Below are 25,522 nucleotides of genomic sequence, written 5' to 3'. Positions count from 1 at the left end.
ATAGATTTCACATCTGGGTGGATGCAGTATTTCAGGTTAGGAGTAGTAGTTATAGATTTTTGAAAAATAAAGATTTCATGCAACATAATTGTTCTTTTTTTCAGAAGTTTAGGAAGGGTGTACACAAGATCTGCCCCTATGAAACCAGGCCTGCATATATTTACTCCCAGACATTAATTATTTAGAAAAAAATTATTTTGTTTGTATGAAAACAAATATTTTCTATATACATTATGGGAGTCACATCCAGAATTCAGTAAAAAAAAGTGTTGATTTTTTTAAAATTCTGTTTTTACAGAGCTAATTATTTATTTATTACTTATTTCTTTCAAACCCAGTACTGGTTTGAAGGGTAATTTGCCCTTTTAGAGGACTTTTCCTCACATGACTTCCTGTCCCTATTGCATAATCTGTTCAATCAAAGAGATTGTCATCCTTCACCTGAATGCTTGTGTGTGTGTGTATGTGTGTGTGTTTTTTCTTCATTATTTCGTAGCAAATTTCATACAAGGTGTTCTAATTCATTAATCATGGACTGACCATACTAGTTATATATGGGTGATGTTGACTGCTCAAGGTGGATGTCATTGTAGTGTAATGAATTGTTACACATTTGTACTTAACAATTAATGTATTTCAACTAAACTTATGACTTAAATATAAAAAAATGTTATCACACTTTGAAAAATAGTCAAGATTACTAGAAACTTAAAAGAAGAAGAGAAAAAAAAGGATGCATTTATGAACTTGGGAAATTTGACAAAGAAATCATAGATGTCCATGGTGTTGTAAAAATGTATCACATTGTTACAAGTGTATACAAATACAAGCTCACCATGTCTTGTTTTGTTGTGTTCTTTGTTTGTTTGTTTTTTTTTTTTGGGGGGGGGGGATGGGGGTAGAACTAGTTAGCTTCAATCATTGAAGGAGTAAGTACACAGTAATTCTAGAAAAGGAAACATGTTCAATAACCTATAGTTTGATAAACTGCAGTTCCTTTGACATAACTTTAGTTGATGTCATTGGTAATAGATTTGGCTATCTTTTAGTCTTGAATTTCCTAAGTATTTGGTTGTAATACTGCTGATGAGAGGTTACTCATTGAAACATGTGTACAGCATACTCAAATTTGTAATATGAATATGATTGGTATTTTTGTATTCAGGTAACATGAATAGAGGTTAAGCCATGTCCTACATAAAAATTGGCTCAAAATCATTTGGGGTGGTAATAATACACATACTATAGAAGTGATTTTTTTTAGACTTTTAATATACTTGTAGAAACAGAATAGATGTTCTAAGTAGTTTTGTATATTTCAGTTGGTCATAAAATTACCCATAAAAAAGCATCGCAGTGCATCATGTACAATGTTGTTTTTTTTTTAGGACAAAGCTCCATCCTTCATCAGCAATGCCTAAAAGCATATATAATAAATGGTAGAACTGTTTATTTACATGTAGATTCTTTTATTTTAATACTACCTTGAATCTTTGAGATATAGATGTACATCTCTTTTTTCAGCGCTGGTGCGAAGACTTTTACAAGGTTTTAAGATAAGACTGCCATATACAGTAGTGCTTTTAGTACTTGGAATTTTATTTGGACTTGTATCTGGACAGTATGATGAGATTCACATTTATGCCAAGGTTGTGGATTCTGATCCACATCTCATTCTCCATATATTTTTGCCAGTTCTTATATTTGAGTCTGCTTTTGCTATGGAGTTCCATACCTTTGTCAAGACATTTGTACAAGTTATTGTACTGGCTATTCCAGGCCTGGGTGAGTTATGATCAATTAAAAGTACAGGGCTTTTCTTTACTTTCAAATAAATTTATGACTGTATCGCTTCAAAAATAAATTTTTGACACACAAGTACATGGGTAATGCTCCATAAGTTACATGCATCTACCAGAAAATATAGGAAGCAGACAGTACTCGGTATTTTTATTCATATATTAGGAGTATTAAAGTCTGAACATAAAACCAGAGACTTTCCTTTGAAATCATTCCTGGTATTTTTTTTCACTCTTCATTGGCATCATACTCTCTGCTGAGTGAACAATGTAAACTTCAAACAAAAAAAAAAGATTCTAGCAAAGAAAGCTGAAACAGTGTTTATGTAAATGTAAATACAAGTAAATACATTTTCTGATATGAGCTGTTGTAGTGATTATTGACAGAAAATTATTGATGAAACTGACTTAAATCAGTAAGAGGAAGTTTACCGACTGTTCCTTGTTCTCAATATGGGTTCATTTGACTTGCATATTTACTTAATTTTTTGCATGATAAAGAACTTAAGTCTGTTGTATTATTTGTGCATTATTCAAGTCACTTCAGTGAATCATTTTCTTTGATATTAAGGGGATTATATTGATAATATCAACATTCATCAACTAGCCCCTGGAATTAATTGTAGAAATACTTTATTTTACTTTTGTAGTGTACAGTGTACAATGTACTTTTATAAAAAGTGTTTTACCTTGAACATGTTTATAATGATAATATCACAACCTTTTGTATGTCATAAAAATGTGATACTTGATTGTCCTAGGCCATTACATTTATTTACTTTGTTTTACACCTGCGATATTAGTATGCAAATTTCTAAGCATTTTTATTCCCCTTCCACAAACTGTCGGAAGGGGGGCATATTAATTTACACCTGTCCATCTCTCCGTCTGTCCGTCCGTCCGGATTACACATGATAATGGCATGTCTGGCTATCGACTCATACAGTTTTTGAAGTACATCTATAATATTTTACTGGATATTTCTACACATCATGAAGGTGTGCAGGGCCAAAGGATTTTGATTTTCGTGAAATATTACGGAAATTGGTGATAGTTACACTTAGTTATTTTACTTAGAAATATATGGATCATGGCTTGTCCAGCTATCTCCTCATACAGTTTTTGAACTACATCTAAAATATTTGACAGGATATTTCTACACATGATGAAGGTGTACAGGACCAAAGGATTTTAATTTTCATGAAATATTACGGAAATTGGTGATAGTTACATTTATTCATTTTACTCAGAAACAGGGCTATAGGCTAAAAACCACTAATTCCACTTCCCATAGGCTTCTATGCTAATTTCACAATATTCAATGGCTTCTCTGGACTTTACCTTAACTTTAACCTGCAGAGGACTATATATCAGCATGATTCTACATATGTCAGCTCACAATCCTCAGAATGGCATGTGGGGTTAGCAGACTTGCAGTGCAGTACTGGTCACCGGAAGTGAAGGGTCTATAAATAGCATGGGAAATCCCAGTGTTTTCACAAGATAGGGGTAAATTTAAAAATCAATATGGAGATTAGGCTTCACATCACAAGAAGCAAAATGCACCTATAAAATGTACAGAAATGTTTTTCCTTTCAGAAACTGTTTAAATTTTTTAAATAAGATGAGAACTTTTTTTCACAGCACTATGAGGAACAGGGGTAATTTCTGCGTAGGACTATTTTTGCGTACGTTCCAAATGCTCATTGGTTGAATTGGTGGTCTGTAACCTAAATGGCTTGTCCGGCTGTCTCCTCATACAGTTTTTTTTACTACATCAGAAATATTTTACAAAATAATTCTACACAAGATGAAGGTGTGCAGGGCCAAAGGATTGTGATTTTCATGGAATATTACGGAACTGGGTGATAGATAGACTATTTTTGTCAGAAATACATCCCAAGCAACAAAGTTAGGGATTTGTTATGGGGGGTATTAACATTTTTTATATGTCCATTAATATGCCCATCAGTTCCCTTTTTCTCATCGCAGCTAGTCTGACACTACCAAACAGAATTTCATGATACTATGTGGCCTGGATACAATATGTAGATATGTATATATTTAGGAATTTCTTATCCCCAAATTGATCCCCAGACCATGAGTAACACAAGCCTTGGAAGGATTTCTGAATCTGCAAAATATGTCGTCATGCAAAAATAAACAAGTTCCTAATTTGGCTAATCTAGCGAGCGGGGGCATCGTAAGTGTCTTACAGACACATTTGATTTCTTAATAAAATAAAAAATCACTACTAACAAGTAAGGTGGGGGCTCCTGTGATAAACAGGGCTTCTAGTTTCACCTTAAAATTTGGCTTACATGATTCAATAGTACCTACATGTATAGTTTACTTTATGAAGCTGAAAGCAGTTCCCCAGTGCTTCCCTTAGATAACTGAAACCCTAAAAAAAAGACTGAATAAGATAAGAAATTACACTTTTTTCTTTTTCTTAAATTTTATGGAAAATTAAGGACAAGTCTTGCATTTTTTAGTAGTATTAAAGCATAATCAGGAAGTTAAAAAGCAATTAAGACGAAGATGTTTTTATTATGTTTAGACATCAAGATATATTTCCTAGGTCCACATCCACAATGAAGTGTGCCTGTTTGGTATAGCTTTAATATGCAAATAGAAAAAGACATTGCCTCACACACAAAAAAATGGTTGAAGACTATAATTGAATGGATGAATGTTTCCTTAATTGGGCCATGCATGGTTAAAACAAATACAATGAGGTTTTGTATTTTACATTTTAGCTCTTTCTGCAGTATTTACATGTTTACTAGCACGATACCTGTTCACCTATGGTTGGAACTGGAATGAAGGGATGATGTTTGGCTCTATATTAAGTGCTACAGACCCTGTAGCGGTAGTAGCTTTACTAAGAGATTTAGGTAAGTACATTTTTTGAAGGTTCTATATTTAGGAATACACACATACACAGACCCTGTAGCCATAGTAGCTTTACTTAGAGATTTAGGTAATTACATTTTTTGAAGGTTCTATATTTAGGAATACACACATACACAGACCCTGTAGCCATAGTAGCTTTACTTAGAGATTTAGGTAAGTACATTTTTTGAAGGCTGTATATTTAGGAATTCACGCATACACAGACCCTGTAGCCATAGTAGCTTTACTTAGAGATTTAGGTAATTACATTTTTTGAAGGTTCTATATTTAGGAATACACACATACACAGACCCTGTAGCCATAGTAGCTTTACTTAGAGATTTAGGTAAGTACATTTTTTGAAGGCTCTATATTTAGGAATACACACATACACAGACCCTGTAGCCGTAGTAGCTTTACTTAGAGATTTAGGTAAGTACATTTTTTGAAGGCTCTATATTTAGGAATACACACAGTATCATACACAGACCCTGTAACCGTAGTAGCTTTACATAGAGATTTAGGTAAGAACATCTTTTAAAGGCTTTTTATTGGGGAATACAAATAGTATCATAAACAGGCCCAGTATCGTTGCTTCAAGATTTAGGTAAGTTTAGTATTTGAGGAGCATATTGAGAGCTATAAACATCCTACCTAGCTGTAGTAGTTTCAAAGCCTTTACATGGAGATTTAGTGATGTAAGGACAATGTTTCTGGGCCCTTTATTGGACGCTGCATACATTCCCATATTGTGTAGCTGTAGTAGCTAAACTTAAAGATTTTAGGAAGGACAGTATTTGAAGGTTGTATATTAAGGGTAACACAGTCAGACATACACAGATTCTGTTGCTTTACCTCTACAGATTATTGTAATGACAATATTTCATGGCCCTATATCGAGGGCTTCACACATACATACACCCTGTAGCTATAGTTGTTTTAAGGTTTTAAAGGTTTAAATAAGTACATAGTTTGAAGGCTCTGTATTGAGGGCTATATTGCATTTCCTGTAGCTGTATGTCTATTGTTTTTTTAGACTCAGAATAGAGTAATTTTGGGTGTGAGACCTGCACCTCTGACACTGACAGTGCCACATTCATCTTGTTTGTTAGTAATTCTCCTTTAAATTTACATTTCTGTCCTTATGGTCCATTTTTTAAAAATATAATCATGTAAACTGAATTTATTACAAATTGAAGTAAAATACTGTCATGGAAAATGATTTTTCTTTCTGAAAAAAACTTTCAGTTACATAGCAATTAATAAAAGTCTCACGTTTAAACTTGTCATGGTGATATGGGTCTGCTGTTCTTTATTAGATTGCTATTGCAGTTTGTTTATGAAAATTAATGTTTCTCACACTGGTCTGCTCACACTTGTCCCATTTAGAATTAAAATGGAGACTATGATGTCATTCACCTAACACAAAGCATGAAGTCCATAGAATTTTCCCATGGAGATTTGATCGTTATGCTGTGTTATTCCTTTTCCTTGTGCCCAAAATATCACAATTTATAATCTCTAGGACTACAGAAACCCCAATTAGCTGAAATGTTTCATGTTTTGAAATATTAATTTTGTTTTATGTGTTGTGAGTAAGGGTTTTTTGAAAGGACAAATTATTTTCATACAGATTTTTGCATCGGCGTTGTGCTTGTCAGTCACAGGTTTTAAGGTATTTAACTGAATCAGTTCGATTATTTGATAGATTACCTGTTTTTGTTGGGAACAGTAAGACTTCCATGGTACAATGTAAGGATTACCAAAGTGATGCATTTATCAAAAGTCAGATCTAAATCAGGATTAAAATGGATACAATAAAAATAAGAATAAATGACTACTGGTCACATGTCAGAGACTTGTTCTTATTGTGTGAGTCAGTGCATTTAATTATTCAATGGTACTGTGAAACCTGTCAAAAACCCAAAATCTGTTGAAATTATTTACATTACAAAAACCATGATTGAATAAATCTGAAATTACATAAAGTAGCATCTGTATCGGTTTTTTAACAAAACACCTGACTATCATTAGGACTATAGTGATGTGGTATAGCAAGATTTCTCTATAAAATTACTTGGCAATATTAGTAATTTTAGTTATTTAAGTATCAGTCTCTGTAAGAATCAGACAGTAGGTGTAACATGGTATGAAAAAACACGCCATTTTAAAGTTCAATACTATTTTCAACATCAAGATCAAGGAAACAAGACAACATTTCCCATATCATTTTGGTAGTTGTATTATAATTTCATTGAAAAGCACTGAAAATAAACATTTGAAGTGCAGATAACTTTTTTCAAAAACCTCATTTTTCAAACATTGTATTAAAACATTTCTGAGCAAATTTGGTGATCAAATAATGGTCTTATACTTACACCTACTCCGTGATGTAAAGAAAGACTTTTTATTTTATACTTGGAAAAGTTCTGAGGAATTCTTCCTATCATCTTTTTCTCATTGTTAGCTCACTTGGCAGTCGTTAACAATTTCTTCAAACATCTTCTCTGACACTACTGAATGAATTTTGATGTGACTTAAAATAATTGTTTCTTAGAGTATCCTGCAAAAATTTGGATTTTTGATCTGTTAAAAAACCTGGCCATCCTTACTAAAAACAGAACATGGGCGGTCAGACAGCAGATTTTTGCATATATCTCCAAATTTTGACATATGGTAAAAGTATTTAGCATGATGAGATCTATCTGTGTTCAAATTTGGTGAAAATCGATTGACCCATGTTGGAGTTATTGCTCTTTTTGGATGTTTTTTGTTGTTTTTGATGTTATTACTTTCAGAAATCTTCTCAGAAACTACTATACAGAATTCTTTGAAAGTTTTGTATTTTTAATTTTTTCTTTAACAATATGACCATTTGGATTTTTGATTGTTAAAAAACTTGGCTGTCGTTACTGAAAATAGAATACAGTGGTCAAACCGCAGATTTTTTTGCATATATCTCTAAAACTGTTAGGTTTAACCAAATTATGTTGGAGGGTAGAAGTATTCAGCATGATGAGATCCATCTGTGGTCAAATTTTGGGGAAATCTGTTATTCCATGTTGGAGTTATTGCCCTTTTTGGACGTTTTTTTGTTTTTGCTGTTTTTGATGTTATTACTTTCAAAAATCTCCTCCTCAGAAACGGCTGTACAGAATTCAATGAAAGATTGTATTTTTGTTTTTTATGGTATCCTGAACTAATGACCATTTGGATTTTAGATTGCTGAAAAAAGATGGCCACTGTTACTAAAATAGAACATATGGGTCAGACAGTAGTTTTTTGCATATATCTCCAAAACTGTTAGGTTAAGCCAATATCTTTCAATTGCTGAAATGATCCATATAAGGCCTACAAAAGTCTCCAAGGGATCAAAGTTGTCAGACTCCATGTAAAAGTTATTGCCCTTGAAAGGTGTAAAATGACTTTTTTTACAGTTTTCAGCCAAAATCTTGAAAACTATAATAGAAAGAATGAAACTTTCAATTAGTGAAATGATCCTTATGATAAATCCTACCAAAATCATCTGGAGGCAAAATTGTCGGACAACTCCTTGTAAGAGTTATTGCCCTTGAAAGGCAAACATTTAACCAGATGAGCGATTCAGTCTCCTGGGAGTCTTGTTTTTATTTTCGTTATAAAACATGAAAAAGAATTCTGATGAAAGGACAATTTTTATTACAGCACAAACAATGATGTTTATACAGGGAATGTTCTTCCCTTGATAGATTGAGAGACACCCAATTGATTTTTTTAATATATTTGACTGAACAATTCATTTGAGAAGGAGATTTAAAAATTGTCTGTCAGAAGTTTGTATAAAATACCGATCAAATCTCATTTCTGCAGTGATAAATAACCATATCCTAGAATCAAGTTGACTGCAATGTTCATACAATGTTTGTTCTACTATAGTCAGCACAAAACTTTATTCTCAAAGTTTGAAATGTGAAATACTATTTGTTATACATTTTTACATTAATAGTACTGGTAATCTTGTTGAGATTTTTCTAGGTGCATGATAAAGTGTAAAAGCTGGTGTTTCAACCCCTTTGAATCTTAATAAGGTGCAGTTTATTTTGTCTGTATTTGAAGAACCCTGGGACTCATCAGCAGTCTGGGATCTTATAATTTGCAAAACAATACTGTTAAGTGTACTGGGCACCTCTGTTAATTGCACTAGATTTACCTCTGCATTCTATTCAATTTGTATTTACATACTTAACTGATGTCTGTTAATAAAGATAGCCTATTGCTTTTTATTCTTTCTTGTAAGTTCTTACTTTTGATACAATAGGCTCCATTGTCCAGTCTTGCAAAGTTTATCAGATGATTGTTGTTTGATCAATGGAAGACCAACTCTATTACTTGAAGAACATCATAATATGTGCTCTAAAAAAAAAAAAGAAGCAAAGCATGAGCTATTAAAATATATGATGCATGAAAATACATTCGTTTGAATACAGTAATATTAGGAAATTTTGCATAGTTTTGAAATATCTTTTGTTTCTATAATTGTAGTAAATATGTTTACTATATACCTTCTTTGCTATTCTTAAAAGAAACCCTCGACAAAATGTAATTAGTTGACTTAAAACTGAGAGAAAGAAAGAGAAAACTGTACAGTGTAGTAGGCCTGTAGCCAGAACTTTTTTTAGTCATTTAGTGGGGTATGGAGGGAGTTTTTTGGATGAAATTTTTCAGACTTTAATAGTGCTGTACCTGTTTCATGCTCATTTTTATAAGTTATTAACACTTTCCAAGGGGTAACCCCATTGTGTTCAATATGAGTGGTATCAGTGCTCTTAGTCTTCCATACTATTGTCTTCAACATATTTACCTTGTATCTTGGAAATGGTGAAGTGTGGTTATTGAAATAGGAGGTCTACATCTATTGTATCTATAGAGCTACATTGTATTATAACTTACTCTTTTAATGTCCTTCCTTAATCCTTACATGCAGCCAAAAGTGACGTCTACTACCGCGGTATGATTTTCCTGCTGTCTAAGCAGGTTCACTTGTGATACTTTTATATAGCTATCTTTTGGTGTGCTGTTCTGCTATATAGAAATACCACTGTTTACAATGTGTAGGTTTTCTCCTGTTAAATTTTGACTTTTACCCCATTTAAATCTGACCTCTGTCCTAAGTTTCTTGGCTTGCTTTTGAAAGTGTTGTGCAGATTTAGATATATATATAATAAATAAATAACCCACCACTGTTTTCCTTTTTTGTGCCCTGCCATCAATGTTTTTGGGCCTTAAGACATCTTTTGCTTCAATCCATCTGTCTGTCCTACTTCAGGGTTTCAAACTTTTTTCTTGGGAGATGGGATTTTATTTTCACAAAATTCAGTATACTTGTACGTCATGACATGAACAAATTAGAAACATTTTCTGTTTAATGGTTTGAACTAATTATTAAATGACAAATTGGGAATCAGTGTCACATTTCTTATTTGTTGGTAAAGACTATTGTCTCTCTTAAGAAAATAACTTCTTAGAACTGTCAGATCAGAACAAAAAAATTATTTTCTGACCAACCACGATAATAAATGGTGATCAAAACTTTCTTCGCATTTGATACAAAAATTATTTCCAAATCTTATGTAAAGTTCAATAGCTGAGAAGTATTCTAACATCTGGAGGCTTTCAAGATCATTTTCTACCACATTTTGTCATCTAAACTTAAATTATTTGTACAGTTAAGAAAGTTCTTTCATTTTAGGTTTTGTAGATTTTGTTTTACAATGTTTAACAATTCAGATGTGGTAAATTTTTGATAATTTGAATGATATTATTTTGTTATTTTCAGGAGCATCTAAGAAGCTTGCCATGGTGATAGAAGGAGAGTCTTTACTCAATGATGGAGCAGCTATTGTCTTCTTCAATGTCTTTCTAAAGTTAACAACAGAGGAAACTGGAATAACAGGTTAGCTTTAGTATAGTTATATCATTATCTGACTAACAATTATAGTCATAATTTCAGTGTATTTATCAATGTGATTTCAAAACACTACAGGTTCATAAAGTATTGACATATTTGAATTGTTAGTATATATCCATTTTGAGCGGAATAACATTGAATTTATAATATTTTCATGATAGTCAAAAAATGATTGCAAAAAACAAAAATGGCCATTCTGAAGTTGTGCTTAGCAAAAGATTATCTCCTTTTTATGTAGAAATGATTGATTTAATAAAAAGCTTTCCTGTATATTTCAATTTTCTACAACTTATATTTTCAATCAACGACAATAATGAATCTTTGCTCCAGAACAATAAAAGCTACAAATAACTACATGTGTTTGCCTTGGAAAGAAGATCGGTATAAAGTGTTGAATTCTGGAATCTTATTTCGATAAGAAAGATAAAATATTAAAAAAATCCCAGGATGCTGCTGTACCATCATACAACATGTTACTTTAAAATGTATACTTCTCCTTCTTCTTAGTGGTTCAAAGTACCATGCACACCTCTAATGGTATATATTTGTTTTTGTTCCATGCATTTTGTGTTTGTTCAATTTATTCTCTGAGCCAAGAAGATGTTTGTTTATGTTAAATGTTGATTTTTTTAGATTTCAGCTACAATCATTATAGGAAATGAGGTTTCATTCTTGTCACAATGTAATCTCAGATATAGTGAAAAAAACATCAAAACCTATGTCAACAAACTAAAGTTAAAAATGTTAGAGGGTTTATTGACAATCTGATTATATTTGAGACTGAAGATTGATAATAATTCGTATTTGAAATGTGTATTACCATAGTGTAAGCCACGTTCAGTTTACAAGCTCTATTACAGATTAATCATTTAATTTTTTTTTTTTTTTGCCTTTTATGCATTTCTAGAACTTGGTAAGACTGTCTTGGAAGTCCTTGCTTGTAGATTTAGGACCCTAAAATTGACCAAAATATGTTTAAAACAATAAAATGTAACCTGGATTGGTGGTAGAAAATTCAGTATTGCATGAACTGAAAATAGTTTTAGTTACAAACTGTATGCTGTGTTTGTGTGCTGTAGACTTAAAAGTTTAGAATTAAATAATTTGGCATGTGTAGTGAGAATGAAATTGGGTTTGTTTTAGTCGAATGATGATTGATTTAACTCAAATACACCTTATCACAATACAATGCAGTAATTTTTCATTGAAAAGAACTGAAAAATATCATTCTTTTTTATATGTTCTATGTGTTAATTTGACAGAATTGTTAGTAAATTTAGTTGTCCTTTGTTCCAAACGAGTTTAATTAGTCAATTTGTATCTAACACTTATCATTTGAAAATCTTCATGTTGAAACCCTGTATATAAATTCTTTTTGACATTAATTTCTGCAATTATTTGACAAATGATGTTCGAAAGTTTTAACTAGAAAGCAGTGTGAATACTGTTTACTGCCAGGGATTGAATTTAAGAAATTTTTCAACTAGCCAAATTGAGCAAGTACTGAAAACTTACACTCACTAAATTTCTTGGGTTATTTCTGAATTGAAGGCTCTAATGCCACAAAATGGGACTATGCTGTTGACATTACTCTGGGATCTAATAAAATTCTGAACTGTCTGTTAATTAGGTTATAAGGGAATATGTAGAAGTAAGTGTTGTGAAACTGTACTGAATTTTTGACAGCAATTACTTCAAACTTCTGAAATCTTTAGCCAAGTCCTTGTCCCAGTATGTATTACTGAAAGCATGTAAAAAAATACTTATGATTCTGTTTGATATTTTCTTTGTGATGGGGTGAAAGTTTGGATGTACAAAGAGAAATGACACTCAGTGGTTTCAAATTAAGCCCTCCATTAGTATTAAAATTTACTTAAATATACATCAGCAAAATGTCAAAGTGAAACTGGTAAATGATATTGAAATATTCATTTCAAATAAAAGTAGAATTTATATTTGTTCATTAAGAATTCTTCGTAAATGTGCCAGGTAAAATATGTAGACATCATTGTTATTTTGTGTCTGAATGTGTCATATAAATACATAATTACATTGTATAACAATGTTTAAAGACAAAATAACTTTCTTCATCAATATACACATTGAAAAATTGAGTAAATTTGACATATTAATGTCCTTGAAATTGATATGTTTAAAAAATTGAAAATGTCAGTGTTTACTGGGAGGTAAGACAAACTATTCAAGGTTATACATGTAAATTGATCACATTATTTAGGCATTTCTAATGTATATACCAGTACAATGGCATTAAGGATGTTATTTTAAAGTCCTAGTTTCCCATCTGCCATACAATCCAAGCTGTCAAATTGATTTTACATTTTCTATGGTATACATGGATTATTTATGGGGTCGTTGAATTTGTCTGGTGTACCTCAGTCATGATTACATCAGAGTTAACTGGTGTAGTCCCATCACTAACAGTATCTCTGTTCATACAGCTTCAGACATAGTCATCATCCATTGATTTTTTTTTGTATTGAAAGAAAGTTATCAAGCAGGAGCGGATTCAAGTGGGGACATGGCGAGTATGCGCCCCCCCCCCCCTAAAATTTGCAAAGCATGGGTTGTCAGGGGTTGATTTAGGCGGTTTTAGGTTGAAACTTTAATTTCTCACTAATTTTACCACAAAAGATATCTACATTGCACCCAGTCTAGAAGAATATTTCAAAAATTTAACCTCAAACAATTTTTAAATCTTAACTGTACACCCCCCTAATCGAAAATCCTAGATCCGCAAATGTCAAGTACATTTCCCTGTTACTTGTTAATTCTAAGCATTTTTTTTTTTTTTCATTTCCAACCGATGATATTCACTCTGGTACATTTATATTTATATATTGTTATGATGACTTTGAAGTGTTTTTCCTTGATTAACTGTTTTCAGTGGTAAACTGGTTCTATTTGATAATTTGGCAGAGTATCTTTCAAGTTTCCACTTTCCTGTTTGCCAATCATATTCCTAAAATCAACTTAAATAATTATATCTGTATTCCTTGGAGGCAGCAGTTGAAATTCTTCCCATTTCTGTAGATGATATACCAACACTCTGTCACCCCTACAACAACAAGCTTATCAGATTGGTATGAAACAAACCTCAGATACTTTTAGTACAACGCCTAGTTGTGCAGAATAAAATAAAATAGAATTTTGCACATAAATTTGAATTTTTAAATTTCAAATTTTAATGGCAAAATATATTGTCTTTGACTCACACATTGAAATTATTGTGTAGTACATCTGTGTTACGTTTTTTGCCCTTAAGGCTAGAAACCACTAATTCCACATCCTGTAGCCTTCTATGCTAATTTCCTTAACTTTAACCTGCAGAGGACTATATATCAGCATGATATGTCAGCTCACAATCCTCAGAATGGCATGTGGGGTTAGTGGACTTGCAGTGCAGTACTGGTCACAGGAAGTAAAGGGTCTATAAATAGCATGGGAAATCCTAGTGTTTTCACAAGATAGGGGTATATTTAGGAATCATTATGGAGATTAGGCTTCACATCACAAGAAGCAGAATGCACCTGTATAATGTACAGAAATGTTTTTCCTTTCAGAAACTGTTTAAATTTTCAAAATAAAACTTATAGAACTAATAGAACTTTTTCACAGTACTATGAGGAACAGTGGGTAATTTCTGCATAGGACTATTTTTGCATATGTTCCAAATGCTCATTGGTTGAATTGGTGGTCTGTAACCTTAACTCATCAACTTGGTTAATTTGCGTTAGAGTAAGCAAGGGAAAGTCATAGATTCTACAATATATATATTATCTTTCAAACATTTTTATTCCTTTTGACTTATAAGTGGTATTTGATTTTGTTTTATACCTTGACGGTTCTTTAAGGTATTATGAAACTAATCTACAGCACAAATAAGAAACAGATCATGGTTTGGCTTTTAAAATTTTTCCAAATTTGAAAGTCTAGAGCCAAATCTTAATTTGTAATCAAGTATGGCATTTGGAGAGCATTTTTTATTATCTTTAGATGATTTGGGTGCACAATATAAACTTCAACAGTATTTAAATGTCAGTTAGTGGAGACTGAGTTGTTCATTTACTTTTGTTATTTTGTATGTACTATTTTGGTTATTTATGTTCTTTGTTATTAGTGTCTGTTTTCGATGTCTGGTCTTTACCCCCACATTACATCATTTCCGTTAGAATCTTGGTTCCCTTGATTAGTCTTTCCAGTAGCCTCTAGCATAAAGATATTTTATTTCATTGTGGTTTCCAAAGGCCATTCTACACTTTCATTATGAAATAAATAATTCAGGTTGGTGCAGCCTTGTTTGTTACAGATACACCTGTAATATATTGATACTTTGATGTTTTGTTACATCTTTCCGCCTACCTTCTTCTCCATGACGATATTTTGGTACAACCCAATCTTATTCATATCATTGCTGCAACATTTAACCTATGGACCAAAATCAAAATTATTGATGTAAGTAAAATGTAGTGAAAGATATTTTATATCTGATATGAGATGTTCTTCTTTTTCAATTAACTGAATGACTCAAGATTTGGGTTATCAAGAGATGAATATTAAGATTTTATTGTTATTAATTGAAAACCTTAAAGGTTTGAGGGATGTCCCAAACTTCAATCAAAGTCCTGAGGTCCTTTGATAGAGTTTATGGTGTTTTTTTAACCTAGGAATTTGTGATTTATTTTTGACACCCTATATTGTTGTGGTCAAGCTAATTAAGCATAAATATTGAAGTGCAGGTATACAGAAATTTTTTAGTGCTACTTTCTTAAAAGGTATATGTATTTGACAATTTTGTATGTGTGGATTTTTTTTTATCCAGTTAAATCAAATTTTGGGATGGTATAAAGGAACCTGTCTGTCTGCCTGTTTGTGTTTGTTTATGTGTGTGTGTCTTTCTTTTTTTGCAACTTTGTATGAAGGTCATTTGTAGATGTGCATGATGCAAAATGATTATTACTGGGTGTATTTAATTGTTGAAAAGGGATATCGTTGACTCAGTGCACTAACTTAGTGTGTTTCTATTGTCACAAGCTGGTTTCCATTTATGTATGCTGACTGTCAACGAAATATTGGTGTAGTTTTTGGTTTAGTACTAAAGATCACAAGAAATTTAACCCAGTCATGTTAATAATGCAGAAACTAACATATTTGGAAGTAAAAATTCCTTGTTTTTCTCAGTGTTGTTAGGAAATATTTAAGTAACATATGCTAGACATTTTGTTTTTGGTACTTTTTCTATGACTGAATTGAGTTGATATAGTGGATTCCAGTGGATTGCATACCTATTAGTTGCATATCGATCCTGTTAATTAGATAAGAACTCAAAACATAAAACCATATTCTCTGTTTTAAAGTTTGATGAGAAAAATTGTAACTTTTATGTATAGTTTTCGTGATTTGTGAAGTCCTTCAATTTTGTAATAAATGTACTTTTAAACAATGTTTTTTTCTTTTGACCCCATTGAGACAGTCATTTAACATTTTAAAAAGAATTCATCTCTCTAAAATAAAGTTTTGCATTGAAAAAATTATATTCCGTAGAATTTCATATTCGTGTAAATCTATTCATTTACTCTCACTAATAAGCTGTATGTAATTAATAGGAATCCACTACAGTCGGTTTTACTATGTTTTGATCAAAAGTGACTATGCTAGAAATCTAATACTTGCAAATATATATATTACAATTACATTACGCGTGTGGTATTTTGAGGATTATCTTGTGAAAGAGGATGTAAATGTATATGCTGAATTACCTGCGGAAATACGTTTGCATGTCATGCAAACCTGGTGTGTATGAAATAATATGACAATAAACAGGTTTTATTAGTTTGCATGTAGCTTGTTTAGAAATACATACATTCAATACCAAGTATACTTATGGAAATATGAGAATTATAAGTTTTTTTGTTTGCATAATGATTTAAAAGGAATAAATGATGTATAAAATTAAAAAGGTTTAAAAAATCTGAAAGGTAACTATTATTTTTTTTTGTAGGAAAAAGTTGTTTTTGAAAGCATTTACATCTGATATTTTGAAATTTGAAAAAAAAAAATCTTGATTTAAAGGTAGTATTAAAGTATAATTATAAATCACTGTTTATCATTTAATGGAAATCCAAATGTTTACCGGTAAATTGACATTTCAATGATTAAAGACCTTAATAGCAAATGCATTTAAAATAAATATTTGTTAATATTCAAACTTTATGGTATCGTTGCAGGAGGAGAGATTGTTTTATACTTCCTCCAGGTGGCAGCACTAGGACCTCTATGGGGATACTTTATGGCAAAGATAACCCTGTTTTTTTTATCCAGAGTTTTCAACGATGCCTTGATAGAAATCACCATAACTTTAGCATCTACTTATATGACTTACTATATTGGTTTGTATCATTTTAGTGAGATATAATCACTAGCTTTGCTTCTGCCATATGTCAGTCCTTTTCTTTTAGAAACATTTTAAAGAAGCAGGATCTTGCTGAACTTCTTTAGTTTTGTCACTTATTGCAAATGTATTTTGTAAAAATGATACAAGGGAAGACCTATGACTCAGCCAGATATAACAAGATGGCCAATAGAAACTGTATTACTGATTGGCCTATGGTTAAGCTAAAACCACTTTAACAGCATTTTTTTAACCTTTCTACAATTTTTTATGACAACAACATCAAAGAAAGATTCATTGAGAGTAACACTCAGGTTATTCCTTTTGTGACTGCAGTTTTCTCAAAAGTGCTTTTGAAACCCCATATTATGAATTGAACCATAATTTGGTCTACATCTCTGAAGATACATGGCCAGTATTAAATAGTACCAAAACTTAGCAATAAGGATGAGTAGACAACCTATTTTATTGATATACTGATTCTTGCTTGATAAAACAAGTAATCTGTCATAGCCCTTCTTCAGTTATTATTGTCTCAAGACCAAAGTTGTACTGTTCCAGATACTTCAGGCTCCAATGCTTTCAAAATCATAAGGTTGTTCACTAACAAAGCACATCAGTCTGTCCACATTTCTTGTAAGCACAACTTCTACCAAATTGCTTTTAAATTTTGATAAAACTTTATAGGGTGCTTGGACACCATAATTATGCTGATGTGCATAAAAATAGTCATCCTAAATTGCTGAATTGATTTGGATAAAACTTTCTGGAACATTTATTGTCTCACCTCATTAAGTTTCATTTGCCAGTATCTTTTTGTTTACAGGAGAAGAATTCCTGAAGGTATCAGGTGTGTTGGCTGTTGTAGTTCTTGGTGTTAGGATGTCAGCTGAGAAGACTATGATTAGTCCAGAGGTGGAAAAGTTTTTACATAGGTATTGTACTTATCTCTAAATATATAGCATTTCTTAACTCATTATTTAAGGAATGTTCCTAATTTTTTGAACAGATTATACAAAATAATCTGGTTTCAGGAAATTTACTCTTAAAATTATAAACTGGCACAAACCAGGTTATTGAGTATAACCTGTTCAAAAATTAGAAAACATTCCTCTTATGAAGTAAAATCAAAATTGTGTTTGTTATTAAAATGCTATTTTGTTTTGGGATTATTTGAATCACGGAGTGTGGACCAATCAGCGTTAATGACGTCACAATACCAAAGCAAATGCTACAAAATAGATTGCATTGCTCGAAGAAAAACAGCTAATCAGGAAGCTTATAACAAATCTAATTAATTTTTTTAATTAACAAAATGATTTTGATTAGACTTTCTGAAATTCTAGATTTTCTTTGGAAGTCAGATTTTATTATTATTATTGACATTCTGATGTATGAAATCAAAACAACAGGTAACAGATTTTTCATTTTATTTTATAGGGTTTCTCTATAGATTTTTTTCCATGTGAATGTATGATGGATTTATTTCTACACATGAGCTGAGTTTCATTGTGTATACTTGGTTTTAATAACAATTAAAATTTAATGTTCTGCTGTACTGTTTATTTAAAGTGCAGGAGTTTGTGGTTTTAATACTAAGGTTTAGTCATAGCAATAATTTTAAAATCAGTAGTCAATGCTGCTCCACCAAGTACACAGCACATGATAGAGTAATGACTGGTTCGCATCCAGTCATAATAATGTGTCTAATTTGGGTGACATGGCAACTTTCTGTGAGCTACCACATTAACTCAAACTTAGTATGCCAGACAAGTTCAAAGCAGGGTCAGTTTGATTGATTAAAGTCCTTGTCCTGAAATACAGGCAGACAGACAGACAGACTGACGAATAGTTTATATAAGTCTCATCTTTCATATACATGTACAAATACACAATGAATATATCATGAACATCAAAAGTAATGAAATTCCATACATTCCAGAGCCACTCTTACAGAATTATGAGAGACTAATATATACTTCATATCTACAATATTTATAACATTCTTTCTATGAATTGAAATATCATGGCAGATTTTCACAGTGTAAAAAGATACATCTTCCTGTTTGAATAAAAATTTTTTTTCAATTTTATCATCTGATAAATTCATAAAATCAGTATTAAAGCAACATTAGGTCTATTAAATAGCTCATATTATGTAATTATTTTCATTCTCTATACAGTTATTTAAAACATAATTATCATAATAACACACTCTATTCTGCACTGTTAAACCCTCATATCTACCAGTTTCAATGTTTATGGGTGCAACACCACATCATATTTTAGCATATGCACTTCTATATTTACCTTCCGTATGCATGCCTACATATATCTCTTTACCATACTCAGTTTAAACATTATTTTTATGTTATATGTTTACTATGGTTATTCTATACCAATTTCATTCATAATTGAATTATTATCTAAGATTCATTATCAATATCTTGTATAACATTTTTTATCGAAATATACACTGTATTACATATATGAGACATATCAAGCTCTCTTAATTTACTAAAATTCCAATTCTTTATCTTGTTATTACAACATTTATTTGACCATAGATATACCTTTTTATTGATTCTGTTATTTAACATTTTTGTATACCTGGACCAAGTCCTAAAAATACATGAGCATTGTTTAATATTACCTGGCATCCAGCCCATATCTCCATATAATGATAAGTTCAGAGTATATTTTCCAACACCCATAAATAAATTTTGTGGCTCTATTTTTAATAACATTTATACATGTAAATTCTTTTGCACCCCAAATAGGTACATCATATTGTATTACTGATATAGAAGTGTATCAAATAACTTTGTAAAAACAGAATATTCAAAAACATCAATAGATTTATACTTCGCTATTAACAAAACATGTAACTAACTTCCAGACTTTGCCACCACTTTGGCAGTCTCATTCTAATTCCAGAGTTCATTTAGTACTAACTCTAAGTAGGTACATTTATCTAAATATTAATCAATATCATTAAATATGATCTATTATATGACTGTGGTCTAAAATGAACAATCCTAGATTTTTCTAAATTCACAACCAAATTATTGTTAACACACCATACATTCAGAGTCAGTCTAATAAAGTTTGCAGATCGTTTTCATTTTCTGCTAAAAATACCACATCATAATATCATCATCAACTTTAACACCACTATTCACACGTTTGGATTACATTCTTTTGATTTCCGCTGGAATCTTGGTTCCTTTGATTATTCTTTGATGTCATCTATGAGGCTAGTAATAAAAATATAAATTAAAAGCGGTGACCATATACAACCTTACTTAAACCAGAGGTCACTTCAAACCACTCTGTTAAATTACTGTTTAGTTCAACACATGATCGAACATTTATTATATAAATAGAATACAATGCATTTAACATTTTAGTGCTAATTCAAATAGATATCTGCTTAAACAACAACTTGCTCCTATTTTCCCCAGTCTTATGATTTCTTGAAATTTATAAAAGCAATGTATATTGAAAGCCTCTTTAGTTTTCTTGTCTCAGTAATGGGTGTTAAAGCATAGAAATGGTCTATGGTGCTTTGCTTTTTTCTAAAGCCATTCTGCTCATCATAAAATCAGAATATTCAAGACCACCATTAGATTTAAGCATTATTTATCTGCCATGTTTAATCACAATCAATCAATTAATTTTTATTATATTTTTTGTAGGTTTTGGGAAACGCTAGCTTACATTGCCAATACCTTAATCTTCATCATTGTTGGCATGGTGATATCAGAGAAAGCCATATTTGAAATCCATGGATTGGATTGGTTCTATATGTTCTCGTTATATTTTGGAGTATTTGTTATAAGGTATGTTAACTGTATAATCTGTCAGGAATAGTTGATAGTTAGACACAAGGCAAAAAAAATAATATATCTATTTTTTTTGTGCCTACCCTGTAAATTTTATGGCAATTTTATCTACTTTTTTTATGCATTAGCTCAATGTTAAATGTTTTTAAAATTGAAATAGTTTCCCTACCTACCTGCCATATTTTTTACTTGCTGGTAGCAGGAAACAAGATTATAATTTTATTGGCCTAAACCTGTTGTTAAATGAGCTGCTAAAAGTACAGTAGTAGGTAATCTACAAACAATTGGCTTTCTCCACATTTAGTAATTTACTGATCAGTTTTCAAAACCCTAGACTACTCTTATCAGTCTCATGAAGACTGTGTAAGCCCAATTATGAGGGTTTTGATATAAAGTAATTTTTTTTTAAATTTGTCTTGATTTTGTGGATCTGGTTATTTGCTTATTAAAAGTTTTTTTATGATACCTTTGCCACGCTTAGTTCTTAATCCTACATATTTGTTAAGTCTTCACTATAAATCATTTTTCAAAATCCCAAGGGTAATAAAAATTACTATCAATTTACAAAATTCTCTAATATGTGTGCTTCCAGAGGGATTGTAATAGCACTGTTTAGTCCTATTTTACGCCACACTGGTTATGGAATGACATGGAAGGAAGGAATTGTGATGACATGGGGAGGATTACGTGGTGCTGTAGGGCTAGCTCTGGCATTACAGGTGGCTCATCATGACACTATAGACCAAGAGCGAGTCGGAGTTAGGGTAGGTTATTGTTATTTATCTTTTCATTACTAGGTTTTCTCATATTTATCTCTTGCTTTTCTGTAAGAACAAACATATTTAGGACAATCAGTAATGTCACATTTTTTCTCTTCTATAAAAAGACTTATTACAAGTACAGGAGGGGGCTTCAAATGATTAATTAGTTTTAAATTAGTTTAAATATTGGCCAAGGTAAAACACAATATAGATATATTTTTCTGTTCAGTTGATGAAATTCTCAATCTTATGTTTGAGATTCTTAGGATAGTTTTTATAGAGAATGTACGTATTTTCCTTACAACAGTATGTAATGAAATATGGATTGCAGTTTGACCTGTTTCTATCTTTTCAGGTTTTAGTCCATGTTTCTGGCATTGTATTTCTAACCTTGCTGATCAACTCCACTACTGTTGTTGGGCTGCTGAAGTTACTTGGTAAAATATCTGGGTTTTGTTTCTACCACTTCATAGCTTAACAAGGATTTAATGAATACAAACTTTTTGGATGTAACCATCTCCAACATGTATTAATCTGTCAATCTGATGTAAAAATATTTAAGAATTGGCAATAATAAAAATTTTGTCTATTGAAAAATAACATAAATTTTCCATGTGCATATTGTTTATTGCAAGTGCAGTAAACAAAATATGCAAATGGAAAATTTATGTTATTTTTCAATAGACAAAATTTTTATCATAGCCAATTCTTATTAATAAATTTTTAAACATATTTTTATCTTTAAATATGAGAAAAGTACCTCTGAATTTAACTGAATAGGGGCGTGTCAATATTTTTTTTATCCATTGAGATATAACAAAATTATTTTAACCAATCAGATTACAGTTTTTATCTCAAATTAATTTATTGTTTGTTTACCTACAACTTTGAGGAGGTATCTTTTTAATTTTGTTTTTATTTTTCAGTGTTTTATAGAAACAACTGTTATTTACCTTTGTAGTGTGATCAGTTGTACAGATTTAATCCTTATTTTCCATCCTATGAAATTGATGCCTCTTAACAACTGTATGTTATTTTGTATTAGGTATGAGTGACACATCTCCTGCCAAGAGAATGGCTATGGCCAATGCCCTGAGATTTCTACAGGATGTTAGAGATAAAACTCTAAATATTCTCAAAACAGACAGGTAAACTAGAAAGAAAACTCTCAATGTACTGAAAACTCCTACTGTACTCAAAGCAGTCAGGTTAAACTTGAAGAAACTTAAAGTGTACTCAAACCAAACAGATCAAACACAAAGAAAATCTCCGTGTAATCTGAAATAAATAGATAAAATACAAAGAAACTCTCAGTGGAATCTGAAATAGACAGATAAAACAGAAAGGAACTCTCAGTGTAATCTGAAATAGACAGATAAAACAGAAAGAAACTTTCAATGTATACATAATTCCCAAAATGCTCAAAACAGACAGGTAAACATGATGAAACTCACAATACCTATAAAACAGACAGTAAATAGATATTTTTTCTTAGAAGAATGCTTCTATTTATGTCTGTTTTGATTTCTAAAAAGCTTTGTTTTGAAATATCTGCTAAATACCTACTACTGATAATTGTGTATGATTGAAGTAATTATTTCTTTATTTAATTCTAACATAAATGTTGATTTTCAGTTTAGTTTTTATCTGAATATTTTTGTTATTCATTGTGCCATTCTTCTCTCATCTAACATCTCACATTTCTTAATTTGTTATGGTGGTTGACATATTCTCTTCTTGTAGAACTTTTTCATAGGGTATGCTTTCATACTTGTATTTATGATACTTTTGTTGTAGATTTTTAGCTGATGCTGATTGGGATTCAGTGGATAAATCTACTCTGATAACAGATCCATACAAAACTACTGATGAAGAGGTAAATTTAGTATTTTTTTAACAAATGTCATGTTCTCAAAAGCTGTTTTCTGTGGGCTTATTGAGTAATACCACTATTTGTTTTCATAAATGGATAAATATTTAAAGTATTTTTAGATGTTTGAATTACATGTAAATACTTACGACTTTTTAGAGCACAAGTAGTTGACTTTATGGACCTTCCAAGTATTGTAATGCCTCAGTCAGACCTGTTTGTCATGTTACAAAACTTGAATTGGATTTGCTATCATAGTTATTTTTGTCCATAATTTTATTTAGGCTCAGATTGATGACTCACTAGACATAAGGCCCAATGCTATATGTCCTGATTGTGATGCTAAATTACCTACCATGTTCACCAGGAAAGAACTCCGAGATATGACAAATGAAGCTGTATTGAGAATGCTGAAAGCTGAAAAGGTTTGAAGTGAAGATTAACACAATTATTGCTGATAGCATGTGGCATTTAACATTGAAAAATTAACTGAAAATAAAAAAGTACACATATTCTGTACAAAATTTTAAATGGAAATAGTGTGATACTTTTACACCACATACATTGACCTTTGTAAAAAAGTAGTACTGTAAATTTAAAAAAGTCTTTGAGAACTTTCCTTTATCATGCCTCTGATAAGAGTGCCATCATTTTCAACTGCATTGAAAAACTCTCTTTATGTAGTATTTAATGGTTCAAATTAATCAAAAACATTCCTGGTTCTTTTCTTTTTCTTACTGATTTTCAAAATTTGAAGTTAATTTTTTTAAGTCTCTATTCTAGTAGGTTGTACATATTTTAGTGGAAAACCTTAAAATAGATTAACACAGTATGCCATCTAATTTTTAAATTGAACACTATTTTAGTCTAAATACTAGAAATTGGAAACCCGGTTTGGAGTACTTGAGTACTTGAATGTACAAAATGTAATTTGCTTTACAGATGAGTTATTGGAGGCAGTTTGAACAGGGTATGATATCCAGAGAGGGGGTCAGAAAATTACAAGAATGTACAGATATAGCTGCTGACAAAAAGGGAAAGTGAGTGTGATAATAGTTGATTACTTATGATTACATTTTGTGTTTCTTAAAAATCATTTAGTTGCTTAATTTAAATGCTCATTGATCAATTTCTTTCTGGTCAGAATCTTTATTCTGTTCAAACATTAGTAAAAATCAAAATTCAAAGCTGTATCAAGTTCGAGTGTTACATCTGTTCATGATTCATTACTTGCGTCATCTGATTCAGTTATTCAGTTCAGACCAAGCTTCTCCCTGTGAAATATTTTCTTTTGCATGGTTATGCTACTCTTATTTATGTATCATTCATTTTGGAGAACACTTACTTGCATGCTTGTTTCTAGTTATAAATTGCCTTCTTTCTGTACTGTGCAGTGGAAGAAAGTGAGACTGGTAGTGATAGAAGGTCAAAGAAAATTAACAAAATTTTGACAAATGTATTACATGTATCATTGTAAATGAAATGATCGTTTTCCAAAGGCTTTTTATATATTGGACTTTTTTAGCCAGAAAATGTTACAAATGCTAAAATTCCCCAAATTTGCACCCTAGATTTGTTTAAAAACCAATGTAATAGAATATTTGTCTGCTTTGTATTGACCAATTTTACTTTCCCTTTATGATGTGGAATTGATTGAATGCTGAAATCGTTTTAATTTGCGACCAGGAATTTTTAATTAATATGTTTTTTTTTTTCTGATAGATTTGTTGATGTTGAGGACATAAAGAAAAGCTGGGAGATACCTAAAGTTTATGTCAAGCTGGTGAGAGACCTCAGATATATTTAGTGTCAAAAATTGTTTTTTAATGTGATGAAGGGTTCCTTAAACTATTGTGAAAGTAGCATTTTTCTTGGGGTATCAATTTTTGTAGGTTTGGTAAACCACTTAATTTTGTTCCTAACGAAAAGGATATTTACCATTCGTTTGTATGATAGAGTGTTAAATTCACGAATTCAAGAATTGAGGGACTGATCA

General features: G+C 31.2%; 1 protein-coding gene and 1 long non-coding RNA gene across 9 annotated transcripts in view; one reads left to right on the top strand and one right to left on the bottom strand.

The window, feature by feature from the left end:
* Nucleotides 1–25,522, top strand: part of LOC148609614 (sperm-specific sodium:proton exchanger-like) — a 51,502-nt gene that overhangs the window by 6,506 nt on the left and 19,474 nt on the right. For 5 of the 8 annotated variants that reach the window (XM_088540531.1, XM_088540529.1, XM_088540533.1 and 2 more), the window contains exons 3-16: nucleotides 1,525–1,785; nucleotides 4,559–4,696; nucleotides 10,510–10,626; nucleotides 11,149–11,178; nucleotides 16,887–17,048; nucleotides 17,877–17,985; nucleotides 20,749–20,892; nucleotides 21,488–21,659; nucleotides 22,012–22,093; nucleotides 22,702–22,804; nucleotides 23,454–23,532; nucleotides 23,811–23,951; nucleotides 24,469–24,566; nucleotides 25,249–25,309. In XM_088540531.1, the coding sequence (XP_088396657.1) occupies nucleotides 1,525–1,785; nucleotides 4,559–4,696; nucleotides 10,510–10,626; nucleotides 11,149–11,178; nucleotides 16,887–17,048; nucleotides 17,877–17,985; nucleotides 20,749–20,892; nucleotides 21,488–21,659; nucleotides 22,012–22,093; nucleotides 22,702–22,804; nucleotides 23,454–23,532; nucleotides 23,811–23,951; nucleotides 24,469–24,566; nucleotides 25,249–25,309 (1,697 nt within the window). Of the gene's footprint in view, nucleotides 1–1,524; nucleotides 1,786–4,558; nucleotides 4,697–10,509; nucleotides 10,627–11,148; nucleotides 11,179–15,009; nucleotides 15,115–16,616; nucleotides 16,638–16,886; nucleotides 17,049–17,876; nucleotides 17,986–20,748; nucleotides 20,893–21,487; nucleotides 21,660–22,011; nucleotides 22,094–22,701; nucleotides 22,805–23,453; nucleotides 23,533–23,810; nucleotides 23,952–24,468; nucleotides 24,567–25,248; nucleotides 25,310–25,522 lie in introns of those variants that run through there. The other 3 variants (XM_088540528.1, XM_088540535.1, XM_088540536.1) reach the window with 3 other exon arrangements.
* LOC148609615 (uncharacterized) lies at nucleotides 12,753–16,445 on the bottom strand. Its single transcript, XR_015914436.1, has 3 exons — nucleotides 16,419–16,445; nucleotides 15,022–15,087; nucleotides 12,753–13,717 (listed from the first exon to the last, which is right to left on the bottom strand). It is a non-coding gene; the product is annotated as an uncharacterized LOC148609615 (long non-coding RNA).

The sequence above is a fragment of the Perna viridis genome, chromosome 8 (genome assembly GCF_037379345.1).
Source record: "Perna viridis isolate PV_CMFRI_1.1 ecotype Kerala chromosome 8, ASM3737934v1, whole genome shotgun sequence".
In the NCBI taxonomy this organism is placed as follows: domain Eukaryota; kingdom Metazoa; phylum Mollusca; class Bivalvia; order Mytilida; family Mytilidae; genus Perna; species Perna viridis.
Note: the sequence above shows the minus strand (reverse complement) of the source record. Positions and strands in the feature narration are given on the sequence as shown.